Source organism: Pseudophryne corroboree, chromosome 6 (genome assembly GCF_028390025.1).
Source record: "Pseudophryne corroboree isolate aPseCor3 chromosome 6, aPseCor3.hap2, whole genome shotgun sequence".
NCBI classification, from domain to species: domain Eukaryota; kingdom Metazoa; phylum Chordata; class Amphibia; order Anura; family Myobatrachidae; genus Pseudophryne; species Pseudophryne corroboree.
In genome coordinates, this window is record NC_086449.1 from 789,003,181 (window position 1) to 789,021,370 (window position 18,190).

At 48.2% G+C, this 18,190-nt stretch overlaps 1 protein-coding gene across 2 annotated transcripts in view; it reads right to left on the reverse strand.

Annotated features, from left to right (window-relative positions):
* The window catches only part of LOC134935737 (uncharacterized), a 145,330-nt gene that overhangs the window by 13,871 nt on the left and 113,269 nt on the right, over positions 1 to 18,190 (reverse strand). For both annotated transcript variants that reach the window (XM_063930589.1, XM_063930588.1), the window contains exons 8-9: positions 14,766 to 14,872; positions 13,130 to 13,267 (exon numbers count right to left, since the gene is read on the reverse strand). In XM_063930589.1, the coding sequence (XP_063786659.1) occupies positions 13,130 to 13,267; positions 14,766 to 14,872 (245 nt within the window). The remainder of the gene's footprint in view (positions 1 to 13,129; positions 13,268 to 14,765; positions 14,873 to 18,190) is intronic.

Below are 18,190 nucleotides of genomic sequence, written 5' to 3' on the forward strand. Positions count from 1 at the left end.
CGTTCATCCTGTAGAAAGTGAGGACATGTCGACGTGTTAGAATGTCATATATCGTCCCTGGTGGCTGCCGCAGCATCTTGAGGGTCCGTTAAGTATTTAACTGCTAACCCCAAACACCCCCCTGCAGCTTAACACTAACCCTACTGGCCGCAGCCTTACCTTAATGGCAACATTCTGAGGATGTCAACATGTTGCCTGTCGACATTTTAACAATGTAAACATCATAGCTATCAACATGAATGTCTGAATTGTTATTGCCGACCTTTGACTACATCCCATTTGGACAGATATTATGTAAGATAGTTTATTAATATATTTGCATTAGAGATGAGTGGTCCAGATTCCTTGGAGTCGAACATCAGGGATTCGCAGCTTGGGTGTTCACGCCAGACTCGGATTCCACGTCTAGGCTGAACATCATCATCCCGGCGTCGGATTCCTGCGGGACTTGGATTCCATATTAAGGCGCCATTGCCGGGACTCGGTGCCATATCACTCAATGAGCAATGCCGAATACTGTGCTATACTCTGTGTCCATCCAGAGACTGGCTGTGTGTGTGCAGTATAGTAACTGTATATAGGGGCACGCTGCTGTTTGCTGTGCTGTGTCCATCCAGAGACAGGCTGTGCAGTATAGTGACTGTATATAGGGGCACGCTGCTCTATACTCTGCTATTTTGGCTGGCTGTGTCCAGAGACTCCGGATTCACAAGTGACTGTGAATAGGCGGCACGCTGCTGTATGCTGCGCAGTACTCTGCTGTAAATTATACTGTTTGGTGCGCTTTACCCTAATGCGTTTTGTCCGCGTGCATCTCTAATCCCTGTGATTCCACACAGTTTGAACCGAGCTGCAAGTAAAAAAAAAAAAAAATATATATATATATATATATATATATTGTTTGTACTGTTTGGTGCACTTTACCCCAGTACGCTGTGGCCAGGGACGGAGTGGGACCTCTTTTCGGCCCTGGCATCCGTGTGTACCCGCGCGTGCCTTCGGGGGAAGTCGGGGGCGTGGACTCGTGGCACGTCCCCATATTGCTTAGTAATGGGGCACATGCGACGTGACATGGTCGCGCAGTAATTGCTCACGGGGGCGTGCCATGTGTCAGGGGGCATTGACTCACAGCATGCACCCATATTGCTTAGCAACGTGCACATGGTCACTACGGGCGGATGCCGGGGACAAACCTGGGAGCCAGAAGCTGTGCTGCGCGCGGCCTTCCTGGCTCTCTGTTGACCGGACCGGCCCACCAGCCCTTCTGGCATTTGCCAGAAGTGCCAGATGGGCAGTTCGGCCCTGGCTGTGGCAGTGTTTCATAGATGTGCTATAAACTGCTGTCTATTTGTACCACTGCTCTGTCGTTTAGTAACCAGCCAGCTCGCTGCAGCCTTTGGCCAATATTGGTGAAAACAATATTGTGAGCTGTGAGGTGGTCAACATTGACTGGAAATGGATGAAAATTAATGTTATTGAGGTTAATAATACTCTAGGAACAAAAAAGGGCCAAATGATGTGATTTTAGCTTTTTCTCTAACGTCCTAGTGGATGCTGGGGACTCCGTAAGGACCATGGGGAATAGACGGGCTCCGCAGGAGACAGGGCACTTTAAGAAAGAATTTGGATACTGGTGTGCTCTGGCTCCTCCCTCTATGTCCCTCCTCCAGACCTCAGTTTGAATCTGTGCCCGGACGAGCTGGGTGCTGTTTAGTGAGCTCTCCTGAGCTTGCTATAAGAAAGTATTTTGTTAGGTTTTTTTATTTTCAGGGAGATCTGCTGGCAACAGACTCCCTGCAGCGTGGGACTGAGGGGAGAGAAGCAGCCCTACTCTCTGAAGATAGGTCCTGCTTCTTAGGCTACTGGACACCATTAGCTCCAGAGGAATCGTACACAGGATATCACCCTTTGTCGTCCGATCCCGGAGCCGCGCCGCCGTCCCCCTCGCAGAGCCGGAAGACAGAAGCCGGGTGTAAGAAGCAAGAAGACTTCAAAATCGGCGGCAGAAGACTCCAGTCTTCAAACTGAGGTAGCGCACAGCACTGCAGCTGTGCGCCATTGCTCCCACACTAAACCCACATACTATGGTCACTGTAGGGTGCAGGGCGCGGGAGGGGGGGGGGGGGGCGCCCTGGGCAGCAATTAGGACCTCTTGGCAAAAGTTGGGCATATATACAGTTGGGCACTGTATATATGCATGAGCCCCCGCCATAATTTTACACAGAAACGCGGGACAGAAGCCCGCCGCTGAGGGGGCGGGGCTTCTTCCTCAGCACTCACCAGCGCCATTTTCTCTCCACAGCTCCGCTGAGAGGAAGCTCCCCAGGCTCTCCCCTGCAGATTCACGGTAGAAGAGGGTAAAAAGAGAGGGGGGGGGGGGCACATAAATTAGGCGCAAAAACATTATATACAGCAGCTACTGGGTTAACACTAAGTTACTGTGTGATTCCTGGGACATATAGCGCTGGGGTGTGTGCTGGCATACTCTCTCTCTGTCTCTCCAAAGGGCCTTGTGGGGGAACTGTCTTCAAAAAGAGCATCCCCTGTGTGTGTGGTGTGTCGGTACGCTTCAGTCGACATGTTTGACGAGGAAGGCTATGTGGAAGCAGAGCGGGAGCAAATGAATGAAGTGTCTCCGCCGACGGCGCCGACACCTGATTGGATGGATATGTGGAAGGTTTTAAATGATAATGTTAATTCCTTGCATAAAAGGTTGGATAAAGCTGAAACCTTAGGACAGTCGGGGTCTCAGCCCATGCCTGATCCTATGTCGCAGAGGCCGTCAGGGTCTCAGAAGCGCCCACTATCCCAAATTGTTGACACAGATACCGACACGGATTCTGACTCCAGTGTCGACTATGATGATGCAAAGTTACAGCCTAAATTGGCTAAAGCTATAAGTTATATGATTATAGCAATGAAGGAGGTGTTGCACATCACAGAGGAAACCCCAGTCCCTGACAAGAGGGTTCATATGTATGGGGAAAAAAGGCAGGTGGTGACCTTTCCCCCCTTCACACGAGCTAAATGAGTTATATGAAAAAGCTTGGGAATCTCCAGATAAAAAACTGCAGATTTCCAAACGGATGCTTATGGCGTATCCTTTCCCGCCAACGGACAGGCTACGCTGGGAATCCTCCCCTAGGGTGGACAAAGCTCTAACACGCTTATCCAAGAAGGTGGCCCTACCGTGACAGGATACGGCCACCCTAAAAGATGCTGCGGATAGAAAGCAAGAGGGTACCCTGAAGTCCATTTATACACATTCAGGTACCTTACTAAGGCCGGCAATTGCGTCGGCCTGGGTGTGTAGTGCTGTAGCAGCATGGACGGATACCTTGTCTGAGGATCTGGATACCTTGGACAAGGATACTATATTAATGACCCTGGGGCATATAAAAGACGCTGTCCTGTATATGAGAGATGCTCAAAGAGACATTAGCCTACTGGGCTCTAGAATAAATGCAATGTCGATTTCTGCCAGAAGGGTCCTGTGGACTCGGCAATGGACAGGCGATGCCGACTCAAAAAGGCACATGGAGGTTTTACCTTACAAGGGTGAGGAATTGTTTGGGGAGGGTCTCTCGGACCTGGTCTCCACAGCTACTGTTGGAAAGTAAAATTTTTTGCCATATGTTCCCTCACAACCTAAGAAAGCACCGTATTACCAAATGCAGTCCTTTCGTTCACAAAAAGGCAAGAAAGTCCGAGGTGCGTCCTTTCTTACCAGAGGCAGTGGCAGAGGAAAGAAGCTGCACAACACAGCTAGTTCCCAGGAACAGAAGTCCTCCCCGGCTTCCACTAAATCCACCGCATGACGCTGGGGCTCCACAGGCGGAGCTAGGCGCGGTGGGGGCGCGTCTCCGAAATTTCAGCCACAAGTGGGTCGTTCACTCCCAGGTGGATCCCTGGGCAATAGAGATTGTGTCTCAGGGATACAAGCTGGAATTCGAGGAGATGCCCCCTCACCGATTCCTCAAATCGGCCCTGCCAGCTTCCCCCTTAGAGAGGGAAATAGTGTTAGCTGCAATTCACAAATTGTATCTTCAGCAGGTGGTGGTCAAGGTTCCCCTCCTTCAACAAGGAAAGGGTTATTATTCGACCATGTTTGTGGTACCGAAACCGGACGGTTCGGTCAGACCCATATTGAATTTAAAATCCCTGAACATATACCTGAAAAGGTTCAAGTTCAAGATGGAATCGCTCAGAGCGGTCATCGCAAGCCTGGAAGGGGGGGATTTTATGGTGTCTCTGGACATAAAGGATGCATACCTTCATGTCCCCATTTATCCACCTCATCAGGCGTACTTCAGATTTGTGGTACATGATTGTCATTACCAATTCCAGACGTTGCCGTTTGGTCTCTCCACGGCACCGAGAATATTTACCAAGGTAATGGCGGAAATGATGGTGCTCCTGCGAAAGCAGGGGGTCACAATTATCCCATACTTGGACGATCTCCTCATAAAGGCGTGGTCCAGAGAGCAGTTGCTGATCAGCGTAGCACGCTCTCGGGAAGTGTTACAACAGCACGGCTGGATTCTAAATATTCCGAAGTCGCAGTTGATTCCTACGACTCGTCTGCCCTTCCTGGGCATGATTCTGGACACAGACCAGAAGAGGGTTTATCTCCCGATGGAGAAGGCTCAGGAGCTCATGACACTGGTCAGAGACCTATTAAAACCAAAACAGGTGTCGGTGCATCACTGCACGCGAGTCCTGGGAAAGATGGTGGCATCATACGAGGCCATTCCCTTCGGCAGGTTCCATGCGAGAACCTGTCAATGGGATCTACTGGACAAATGGTCCGGATCACATCTTCAGATGCACCGGCTGATCACCCTATCCCCCAGGGCCAGGGTGTCTCTCCTGTGGTGGCTGCAGAGTGCTCACCTTCTCGAGGGCCGCAGATTCGGCATTCAGGACTGGGTGCTGGTGACCACGGATGCAAGCCTCCGAGGGTGGGGGGCAGTCACACAGGGAAGAAATTTCCAAGGTCTGTGGTCAAGTCAGGAGACTTGCCTTCACATCAATATCCTGGAACTAAGGGCCATATACAATGCCCTACGTCAAGCGGAGACCCTGCTTCGCGACCAATCAGTTCTGATTCAGTCAGACAACATCACCGCAGTGGCTCATGTAAACCGCCAAGGCGGCACAAGGAGCAGGGTGGCGATGGCGGAAGCCACCAGAATTCTTCGCTGGGTGGAGAATCACGTAAGTGCACTGTCAGCAGTGTTCATTCCGGGAGTGGACAACTGGGAAGCAGACTTCCTCAGCAGGCACGACCTCCACCAGGGAGAGAGGGGACTTCATCAAGAAGTCTTCACGCAGATTGCAAGTCGGTGGGAACTGCCACAGGTGGACATGATGGCATCCCGCCTCAACAAAAAGCTACAGAGGTATTGCGCCAGGTCAAGAGACCCTCAGGCGATAGCTGTAGACCAGTGGCGTAACTAGAAATTTTTCTCCCCCAAGCCAAAAAATTCTTCGGCGCCCCCCCCCCCCCCCCCCCCCTTCATGCTCCATAATTGGGAGTAAGAAAGGGATAAACATGCGCGCGCGCCAAAAAAAGGGGCGTGGTTTTGTTGGAGTGGGCGTGGTTTTGCATAAAGGGGCGTGACATTGCAGGAAAAGACTATCTTATACCCCAGTTTTGCAACCTGCACGCCCGTACGTTGGCCACCACAGGAAAGAAAAATAATCCTGATTCATGCCCCTTACATTATTTGTCATTTTTCCTCCTTATAGTAATGCCCAGTATACATTATTCCACATACTGCAATGGCCCTTAGACATTATGCCGCACACAATAATGCACGACACAATATGCACACACTGTAATGCCCCCAACACATTATGCCACACACCGTAATGTCTGTGACACATTATGACAGGAATCGCAATGCCCGTTATACATTATGCTACACACTGCAATGCCCCTGATACATTATAGCACATACAATGTCTGTGACACATTATGACACAACGCAATGTCCGTGATACATTATGCCACACACTGCACTGCCCGATACATTATAGCACATACAATGCCTGTGACACATTATGCCACACACTGCAATGACCTTGAGACATTATACCACAATGCCCGTGATATAGTATACCATACACCGTAATGCCTGTGACACATACCGCAATGCCCTGCCCGTTATACCCTATGCCACACATCGCAATGCCCGTTATGTATTATGCCACACTGCAATGACCCTGAGACATTATACCACATACCACAATGCCCGTGATATAGTATACCACACATTGTAATGCCTGAAACATTATGACACACACCGCAATGTCCGTGATACATTATGCCACACACTGCAATGACCCTGAGACATTATACCACATATCACAATGCCCGCGATATAGTATACCATACACCGTAATGCCTGTGACACATTATGACACTAACCGCAATGTCCGTGATACATTATGCCACACACCGTAATGCCCATTACACATTAAGTCCTACAGTAAGGCTTCTAATTACTTTTCAATTACCTGCTCGTTGTCAGGGGTTTCATGCACTGGGTGTCATGCTCGTTGCCAGGGGTTTCATGCTCTTGGTTCCATGCACGGTGCCAGGGGTTTTCATGCTCAGGGTGTCATGCTCGTTGCCAGGGGTTTCATGCACTGGGTGTCATGCTCGTTGCCAGGTGTTTCATGCACTGGGTGTCATGCTCGTTGCCAGGTGTTTCATGCACTGGGTGTCATGCTCGTTGCTAGGGCTGTGCTCCCAGTGCCACATATGTCCCCAGTGCCAGATATTCCCCCACGGTGCCAGGTACTTACATGCCCCAGTGCCAAATATAGTCCCCCCCCCCCATGTGCCAGGTACACATATACCCCCCCAGTGCCACATATGCCCCCAGTGCCAGATATTCCCCCCCAGTGCCACATATGCCCCCAGTGCCAGATATGCCCCCAGTGCCAGATATGCCCCCAGTGCCATATATTCCCCCCCCAGTGCCAAATATGCCCCCAGTGCCATATATGCCCCCAGTGCCAGATATTCCCCCCCAGTGCCAGATATTTCCCCCGTGCCATATATGCCCCCAGTGCCAGATATTCCCCCCCAGTGCCAGATATTCCCCCCGTGCCATATATGCCCCCAGTGCCAGATATCCCCCCCAGTGCCATATATGCCCCCAGTGCCAGATATTCCCCCCCAGTGCCATATATGCCCCCAGTGCCAGATATTCCCCCCCCAGTGCTATATATGCCCCAGTGCCAGATATCCCCCCCCCCAGATATTCCCCCCAGTGCCATATATGCCCCAGTGCCAGATATCCCCCCCAGTGCCATATATGCCCCCAGTGCCAGATATTCCCCCCCAGTGCCATATATGCCCCCAGTGCCAGATATTCCCCCCCAGTGCCATATATGCCCCAGTGCCAGATATCCCCCCCCCCCAGTGCCAGATATTCCCCCAGTGCCAGATATGCCCCCCAGTGCCAGATATTCCCCCCAGTGGCAGAAATGCCCCAGTGCCAGATATTCCTCCCTCCCCCCCCCCCAGTGCCATATATGCCCCCAGTGCCAGATATTTACCCCCCCCCCCCCCCCCGCCGTCGCTTTTTGGAGGGACGCGGAGGGCACACAGCTCGCCTCTCCTGTGTCCCTCCTGCTGCATCATCTCCGGCGGCCGCGGGTCTATTAGGGGGAAGTGCCGGTTCGTGAGCCAATTAGAGCTCACGGACGGCACTTCCCCCTATTAGACCCGCGGCCGCCGGAGATGATGCAGCAGGAGGGACACAGGGAGGCGCGCTGTGTGCCCTCCGTGTCCCTCCAACAAGCGGCGGAGGGAAGGAGACTGCAGACTGACATGCGGACGCTCGTCCGCATGTCAGTCTGCTGTAAATCAGTGGCGCCCCCGCAGCCCCTCGCCCCCAAGCCAACGCGAGGACTGCGGGGGCAGTAGTTACGCCACTGCTGTAGACGCACTAGTGACACCGTGGGTGTTCCAGTCGGTTTATGTATTTCCTGCTCTTCCTCTCATACCCAAGGTGCTGAGAATCATAAGAAAAAGAGGAGTGAGAACAATACTCATTGTTCCGGATTGGCCAAGAAGGACTTGGTATCCAGATCTGCAAGAAATGCTCACACAGGACCCATGGCCTCTGCCTCTAAGACAGGACTTGTTGCAACAGGGGCCCTGTCTGTTCCAAGACTTACCGCGGCTGCGTTTGACGGCATGGCGGTTGAACGCCAGATCCTAGCAGAAAAAGGCATTCCGGATGAAGTTATTCCTACGCTGATGAAGGCTAGGAAGGACGTGACGGCTAAACGTTATCACCGTATATGGCGAAAATATGTTGCTTGGTGTGAGGCCAGGAATGCCCCCAAGGAGGAATTCCAGCTGGGCCGTTTTCTTCACTTCCTACAGGCGGGAGTGACTTTGGGCCTAAAATTGGGTTCCATTAAGGTCCAGATTTCGTCCCTGTCTATTTTCTTTCAAAAAGAACTGGCTTCTCTGCCTGAAGTGCAGACGTTTGTAAAGGGAGTGCTGCATATTCAGCCCCCTTTTGTGCCTCCAGTGGCACCTTGGGATCTGAACGTGGTGTTGAGTTTCCTGAAGTCACACTGGAGTTAACCGTGGAGTTAAAATATCTCACGTGGAAGGTGGTCATGCTATTAGCCTTGGCTTCGGCTAGGCGTGTGTCAGAATTAGCATCTTTATCACATAAAAGCCCCTATCTGGTTTTCCATATGGATAGAGCAGAATTGAGGACCCGTCCACAATTTCTGCCTAAGGTGGTGTCATCTTTTCATATGAACCAACCTATTGTGGTGCTTGTGGCTACTCGTGACTTGGAGGATTCTGAGTTACTAGATGTGGTCAGGGCTTTGAAGGTTTATGTAGCCAAAACGGCTAGAGTCAGGAAAACTGAGTCGCAGTTTATCCTGTATGCATCCAACAAGCTGGGTGCTCCTGCTTCAAAGCAGACTATTGCTCGCTGGATCTGTAACACGATTCAGCAGGCTCATTCTGCGGCAGGATTGCCGCTTCCAAAATCAGTAAAGGCCCACTCCACAAGGAAGGTGGGCTCTTCTTGGGCGGCTGCCCGAGGGGTCTCGGCATTACAGCTTTGCCGAGCAGCTACTTGGTCAGGTTCAAACACTTTTGCAAAGTTCTACAAGTTTGATACCCTGGCTGAGGAGGACCTTGTGTTTGCTCATTCGGTGCTGCAGTCATCTGCACTCTCCCGCCCGTTTGGGAGCTGTGGTATAATTCCCATGGTCCTTACAGAGTCCCCAGCATCCACTAGGACGTTAGAGAAAATAAGATTTTACTTACCGGTAAATCTATTTCTCGTAGTCCGTAGTGGATGCTGGGCGCCCGTCCCAAGTGCGGACTTCTTCTGCAATACTTGTATATAGTTATTGCTTGCATAAGGGTTATGTTATAGTGCATCAGGGTTGATCTGATGCTCTGTTGTTGTTCATACTGTTAACTGGGTAAGTTTATCACAAGTTATACGGTGTGATTGGTGTGGCTGGTATGAGTCTTGCCCTGGATTCCAAAATCCTTTCCTTGTACTGTCAGCTCTTCCGGGCACAGTTTCTCTAACTGAGGTCTGGAGGAGGGACATAGAGGGAGGAGCCAGAGCACACCAGTATCCAAATTCTTTCTTAAAGTGCCCTGTCTCCTGCGGAGCCCGTCTATTCCCCATGGTCCTTACGGAGTCCCCAGCATCCACTACGGACTACGAGAAATAGATTTACCGGTAAGTAAAATCTTATTTTTTTTGTCAATTTAAAAAAAATCCAAATCCAAAACCAATCACGGCGTTATGGCAAATCCAAAGCTAAAACTAGATGACGAATCAAAGCCAAATCCAGCAAAAATGGTCTGGCGCACATCTCTTAGTTTGCATAATTTATGCATTGCATACTTGCTGACCTCTTAAGAAACCAATCCGTAAATGACTGGAATCATGTCACCATGTGCCCCGCCCAATGCACAGTAACCGCGATTTGTGGCACTCAGCAGAAGGACGCGGAGCCACAATAAAGTGATTCACCTCATAAAGAGCTTCCTGAATGTTTGGAGAGTAGTAGACATGTAATGTATGACGTATTGAGGCAAATATACTAAGCCTTGGAGAATAATAAAATAGAGAGAGATAAAGTACCAGCCAATCAGCTCCTAGCTGTCATGTTACAGGCTGTGTTTGAAAAATGACAGGAGCTGATTGGTTGGTACTTTATCTCTCCCCCAAGCTTAGTACATCTGCCCCATTATAACTAAAGGTTCTAAAAATTAAAAGTGGTGACGTAGCCCATAGCAACCAATTGGATTCTGTCTATCATTTTCTAGAATGCAATAGAGAAATGATAGACAGAATCAGATTGGTAGCTATGGGCTACATCACCACTTTTCATTTTTAGAACCTTTAGTAAATTTACCCAAGTGTAGGTTGGTCACGCAGCAATAACGGGTCAGCCCCCAATGGGTCTCATTGCCATTTGTGGCTCTACAGAACTGGCATTTATATAGCGTCATTTTATTTTTATCGTTATTTTTAAATCCAAACAGAATTTGCAGCGATCTGTGACTTTTTGGAGCCAAATGTCGGATGAATTACAGTGCACAGAATTTCTGTGGTATCAAACAAACCTATTCAAGGACGTACAAGTATTACATTTTAGCTATATTATTCTGTCAGCAGAATTGTAAATATATTCTATATTAATTGTAAAGCTATATTCTGTCAGGGAATTGTAGTCCACCCAGGGCCTCCTATGCTGGTTATACCCATTCGGTATTCCCTGTTGTCATTTTATTTGTTACATTTTTATTTCATTGACTGCTCTGAAACAATAGAAGATACTTTATGACGGTTATTTTGGTGTTTCCAGACTATCAGCCTCCGTCTAATGCCACACAGATTATTTCCAGATGCATCACGCTGAAATTCTGTGGTAACTTCATGATGAATCCCAGATTTATATAACAATGCTGCTTTTTTTTCTATATAACAATGACTAATATTAAACGCAAGCTTATGTGTTGACAATAAAAGGCCAGCTCACTATTTATATATTAATAGCAAACATTCGATCGATAGAAATAGTTTAACAATCAGAAAAAAAAACATTGTAAAACCATTATTCTGTTTCATACTGTTCTATAGTACAGGAATGTCCTGGAGACTTTCACATCTTGTGCACTTATGCAGGGAGGAGAGAAAGGATGTGATGACGCGTTTTGCTGTGAATGACATCATAGCCCCGCCTCCTGCTGCAAAGAGCACCCCTTTACAGGAAACTTTCTATACTCTTGTCAATCATTCCAAACTGCAGAAAAAAGTGCCCAATTAATCTCCTTCCAAAGTCAATCATGTTCTTTATGCAATTTTAAACCCAACTAAATAATTCAGCATTTCCCTTACCTCTGTTATATAATTAGGTTCTTCTCCAAACAATTTGCTTACATATCATGCAGAGATCCAGCCATCTCTCTTCCTTCCCCTTCTGCCCTTATGTAAATGCCAACTGATCCTGGCACACTAAGCTCAGCCCAGCTATTACAATGGGTCACTTCCCTTCTAATGTAGGTAGAAACAGGTAGATAATAAACACCCCTGGATGTTATATAATGCAGCTGTTCTTCTTTCCATGTGTCTTTATTTTGTCTCTAGCATTGGTAGGTCAGGTAGTATTTGTTATTTGTCTATAGTGCAGGGGCTTACGTCTTCATCAGTCCCAGCGATGCACCAAGTAATGCTACAAGCTAAAAGAAGCCTGGCTACCCGGGGAACACCAGTGTTATACAGCAGAAAGAGGATTTTAGGAATACAGAACAGTTATTCCAGCAGGATTTTGGAAGGGTCATGGATAGGTCAGAAGTAATCATACCCGCATGCAATGTCCATGGGTATAAGGTGCCAGAAATACTATGGGCCACGCAACTCATGCCATGTCATCCTCTTGGTCATGAAGCGCTCAGGCTATCGTGGCAGAGGTGGCACAACAATATAGCAACTGCTAGCTGGTAACCACAGTAAATGTAGGGAGAAGATGTACTGCTCTCCTGAATGGAACCTGTCGGTACAGAGGGATCAGAGAATAAACAGCAGGTAGTCAGATAGCAAGATAGAAATCAGTAGCCAGAATAGCTTCAGCTATGGGGTGTGCACTGTTTGAGAACCCAAGAGCAATCACCTAGCACCGACTGCGAGGTGAGGTTATACGTTATAGCATTAGGGCAGGGGTGGGGAACCTTTTTTCTACCAAGGGCCATTTGGATACTTATAAAATTCTTCGAGGGCCATACAAAAATGATCAACTTAAAAATTGGCCGCCCCCCAGTAGTTATGCCCCAAGTCAGTAGTTATGCCCCCAGTCAGTTGTTATGCCCCCAGAACATACTGTATGCTGTATGCCCCCATACTGTATGCCCCCAGTCATGGTTATGCCCCATTAGATATGCCCCCAGTCAGTTGTTATGCCCTATTAGATATGCCCACAGTCAGTTGTTATGCCCCATTTAATATGCCCCATTAGATATGCCCCCTAGTAGCGCCGCTTACACACACACATTAAGAGAAAAAGAAACCACAATACTCAACAGCCCCGCTCCTGCTTCTGGACCGCTGCCACCCACTCCTCAGAACTATGGGAGAGACGTCATGACATCTCTCCTATAGCGCACAGCAGCAGAGCCGGAAGCCGGAGCTCAGGAGTGAGCTCCTGCCTCCGGCTGCTGCTGGGGGAAGAAGCCGGACGCCCACTAGTAACAAAATCTCTGCAGGCGCCCGGCATCTCCTTCGGTTAGGTAAGCCTCACCGGGCCGGATCAAGTGGCTCTGCGGGCCTTATACGGCCCGCGGGCCTGAGGTTCCCCACTCCTGCATTATGGGGTAGCGATTCAAATTCAGAGTAGCTGACATCACATGCACATTTAGAAGACACCCACACTAGACCTTCACCTCAATGGATCCAAACAGCAGAGACCCATAGTCAGGACCTATTTTGTCCCGATTTGGCATGTGTTGGGAGGGATGGATACATCTAGTAGTATACTTGGAGTAAATATAACATGTTTACCCCTAGCACAGAGGTTGTGCATTCATATACGATGTAATTATGAGCAGACTACTAACCTCCTGTGCCTGCTTGTCTTCCTCCAGGCCAAGCTGTTCTTTCTGGATCAAGGCTCTGTGCTGCTCCTTCAGCCACTCCCTCCGTGCTTGTGCCATGGAGAATTCCAGCTCCATCCCCAGGCAGGCCGACAATACGCTCTGCCAGAAACAAGCTGCTAATTGTAATGAAATGAGTCACAGCGAAATATAACTAGAATAAAATACTCCCGGATACGGCAGGCCTAGTTCATTTCTAGTGTGATGCCAGCGCTGCCACCTCTTCCTCTTATTCCCCCCTATTCACCTCATGTATACCCCTTCGTCTCCTCAGACTCAAGCTTGTCTTTCCTGCTGGCTCATCTGTGCCCTCACTGCCTCTGTCGCGTCTCACTTGTCAATATATCTCCGGTGTGGGTGAGGTCAACAGTTGTTAGGTCGAACCCAAAAGGCTGACATGCACAATGTCGACTTTGATAAAAGGTCGACCTTGACAAAAGGTCGACATGGGAAAGGTTGACACAAGAAAAGCTCTACATGGGTATTTATAGTTAATTTTGGTGTCATGTTCTCCGTATTAGCACGTGGAACCCCAATAATTGTACCACTTAGCTCGGCCCAGGTTATCATTCCTAATTAGTGCCCACGTGGATGGTAAAATATGAAAAAGGAAAAAACTCGTTGACCTTTTGCTGTGTCAACTAATCTCATGTTGACCTTTTGTCAATGTCGACATTTTGTCAAATGTCAACTTAATGCATGTCGACCATATGGTGTCGACCAATCATCGGATCCCCTTTATTGCCACCAGTGGCGGCTCCAGAGGTGGGGCTGCAGTGCAGTCCAGATTTCAAATAGGGGAGCCACACCAACTGTCACCAACTGTCACTCCAAACTGACTCACTGGCAGTTGGTGTGACTCCCCTATTAGAACTAAGGACTGCGTTGCAGCCCTACCTCTGGAGCTACCGCTGATCGCCACCATTTGTCTAATATCTGCTACCCCTGTCTACCTCCAACTCTTATTTTTACTGAAGACGCAGTGGCGGCAGAATTAGCGTCCATCTCTGAATTGGGCTTTTTGTCCCTAGGGGTAGCAGTTGATTTACCAACGGACACAATATCGACGGTCATAATCCCAACAGCCACTGACCAACAGTCAAAATACCGAAACGGTCAAAATACCGACATTCATTATGCTGACATGTTCAAAATAAAGACATAGTCAGGATACAGACATTTGAAATGCCGACATGTCAAAATGTCGACATGCGTTTTTAAGGAATTTTTGCCCAAAAACAGACTTGTTCATACTTTACCATCCCAGTGGACCTGGACGGGGAATATAATAGTGTGCCAAGCACGCGCTCGCCATGTAAGGGGACGCGCTACACTTAGACAGTGCCCATGTCGACTTATGGCGACACTGACACATAAATTGCAGAAAACATCATGTCGGTATTTCGACACACCGGCATGTCAAATGTCGGTATTCTGACTATGTCGGCATTTTGAACATGTTGGCATAATGAATGTCGGTATTTTGACCTTGTAGGTATTTTGACTGTAGGCCAATGGCTGTCAGGATTATATCCATCGGTAAATCACACTGAACCCGTCCATAAATTGTGTCTTTATCTGAAGTCCAGTAGAAACATACCTTTTTAGGTGCTGTGTGTTGGGTGTAAGGATCCCCGGCACTGGGCTTTCCATGGTCTCCTTGTGTTAGATGACAGTTCTGGCGTGATTGTTTCAGGTCCGTCTCACCTTGTTTGACAAGTTTGAAAAATTATTTGTCTTCTGTTGCATTCATTTTCCATAAGCTCCACACATTTCCTCAAACAAGATTCCAGTTATCAAGGTAACTTGCAAGGTTAGCTAGCCAAGATGTTGACTAAACAGTTCTCCCTATATTGTGATCCTATTTGTTGGGAGGATACGGAAGACACTCCGGACCCTTCTTGTTTTAACAGATATCAGCTAACGCTCAAAAATGTGTGAGTTCCTTTATTCCTGCATAAAGTCCACAATTACTATATATATAAACACAGTTGCTGGAAATGTTAAACCAGTTGGAAGTATAATCGAATTTCACAGGTTCGATGGTTGCGACCGTGTTTGCGGAACGATTGCCTCGGCCATGCTGAGCCGTTAAGGGTTAACTTTTACTGCATCGCCGGCGAAAGTGTAAAGATATATAGGACTTAACTGGGAAACGCGTGACACGGCTAACCGATTCCTGCGCGTACAGTGGAACTAAAGGCAAAGACTTTAGCTTTCAGTGCCCCTTATTGTGCAACGAAAAGGTCATTGTAAAAACTTTTGCAAAAAATGTTTTAAACTACTAGCCATTAAAAAAATCTAGATGCATTGGTGGTCATTCCGAGTTGTTCGCTAGCTGTTTTCGTTCGCAGCGCAGCGTTCAGGCACAAAAAAAAGCGGCACTTCTGCACATGTGTATGTGACGCAATGCGCACGCGCGACGTACTTTCACAACGGCCGATGTATTTTCACACAAGGTCTAGCGAAGCTTTTCAGTCGCACTGCTGGCCGCAGAGTGATTGACAGGAAAGGGGCATTTCTGGGTGTCAACTGACCGGTTTCAGGGAGTGATCGAGAAAACGCAGGCGTGCCAGGAAAAACACAGGCGTGGCTGGCCGACTGCAGGGCGTGTTTGTGACGCAATATCAGGAACTGAACAGTCTGAAGTGATCGCAAGCGCTGAGTAGGTCTGGAGCACTTCTGCTAAGCTAAGATACACTCCCAGAGGGCGGTGGCATAGCGTTTGCACGGCTGCTAAAAACAGCTAGCGAGCGAACAACTCGGAATGAGGGCCATTGTTCAAAGAATATTGGAAATTTTGGGCTTGAGCCAGAGGTGGCCCACTGCCGATGTCACAGTGTAGTGATATTTTGCAACTGTATATATGTCACACAGCGCATATGTCCCGACTATGGCCCTCATTCAGCTTCAGTTGCAGTTTTGCATTTTTACCAAAACTGCAGCTGGCTGCGATCGCATGTTGGGGGCCGCCCAGCGCAGGGTAAGGCCACCCGCCATGCAAATACCCAGCAGCAATGTGATCGCAATGTAATTGCAATTGCATTGCTGATTTGTGGAAGCCTCCCTGCCTCCGCACCTAGGCTGTGAAGGCAGACGCAGGGCGGTCATTTTTTTCAGATCGCATCGGCCGTGTGTGACGTCACACAACCGCCCCGAACCCGCCCCCCTTTTCTAACGACATGCCTGCCCAACGCCAATTCGATGCCCCCGCAATGCTGCGTTAACGCCCCGTTCTGCCCTGCAACACCTCTATCTGCCAATAAGGCAGAGGCGTTTGCATAGTAAGATGCAATCGTTGTTCCCCAGCCTGCGCATGCGCAGTATGGGTCCTACACGTGCACAGTGCAGGATTTAGTGGGGAAATGCGATTGTATATCAGTAGGAGCCTATGCCCGTACAGAGTCGCAGTTGTGTCAGGCGCATGCAGGGAGAAGTGTAATGGAACTGTAGAGGGCGTTCCTGGGCAATGCTGCGAGGTATCTTGGAGCACGCACGAGATGGTTGGTATTATGGGCATGTTATGGGATCATCACAGGCATGCTGGAGACAGTGACTGCGCAGACAGACGCTGGACCGCTCACACAGGAAACATCCACAGATGGAGACACTGCGTCCACCATAGGGGCTGATGCAGATATCAGTGGTTCAGCCTATGGTGGCGTTTAAGGGCATACGGATGTACAAAAGGGAAGGACTGTGTATAGGCATTTCGGCTAATGATGGTTGACCGCCATTAGATGCAGCTGCGGCGTTTCTGCATCCACCTCTAATTAGGCTCCTTGGCTCCAACTTTGTTCCGGTTAAATAACTGTATAGTACAATTTATTTGGATCTTTTATGTTAAGGGGGGTACTGACGGGAGAGATGTGTGCGATCTTAACACAGACCGCTCAGCACACATCTCTCACCCCGCTCAGCACAGCGCGATGTGCTGAGCGAGGGGGAAAGCCGACGGGGGGCCGCTCACTTCACACAACGGTGAAGTGAGCGACCCGCTAGATTGAGCCTGCATGCAGGCTCAATCTAGCATCGGCGATAGCGATGCGCAGGGCCGCGCATCGCTATCGCTGGAGGGCATACACACGGCAGATCCGCGCTTAAAATCTAAGCAATCTAGCAAGATTGCTTAGATTTTAAGCACGGATCTCTCCGTGTGTACCCCCCTTTACTCTTTTCTTTTGCTGTATAAAATGTATTGTAATTTTATTGTATTGAAACGTCAGCCAGTTTGATATTGTAATACATCAATATTTTCTATTGTGTTTTTGTGTATTGTAAGTCAAGAAAGATTATGGGGGGTATCCAATTAGCCACGATAACACGGTTTCATGATAAAAACATGGCTTTTTATCACATTTGCGATAGCTTGGTATCCAATTAGCTGCGATAAGTTATCGCGATAAGTCTCCATAGGGTTTATCGCAAATTTCTCTTCACCATCTCTGAGCAGGTGATAAGTAGTGCAACATCCCTATTTTAAGGTATTATCAGAACCCCTGGGACACCCCATTGAATGACTAATTAGGCACTTAGAAGTTTTTCATTATTTTTAATTGGCCAATAATGACATGTTCATTTTGGGGTCAAAAAATGCAAAGTGGTGGAAATTGGGGTACAGGGTATGGGACAGGTATGTTGGGGTGCTTTATGAGTGGGACTAGTGTTTTTAGACTTGCAGGTGGGACTAATCGGTCTGTTTCCACTTTTTTTTTTTAAGTCCCCTAAAATGTCCCAAATATATACTTATACTAATTTTTATGTACCCCAAATTTAATGAGAGGGCTTATTTTGCTGAACAAAAATAGCTTTCTATAATTTTTTCACATTTAATAAAAATTGCATATAACCCGTCCCAATTTAGTTAAACCAATTAGTTATATTATGGCTACTAACAGACATCTATAATGTTTTCCTATATTAGTTTTTTTGAGGAGTGCAAGCAGATTTCCCCCATTTTCTCCTATATTTATTTCTGGTTTTGCCGGCTAGAATTAGCGCGCAAATCCAATTTTCGCCATTTTG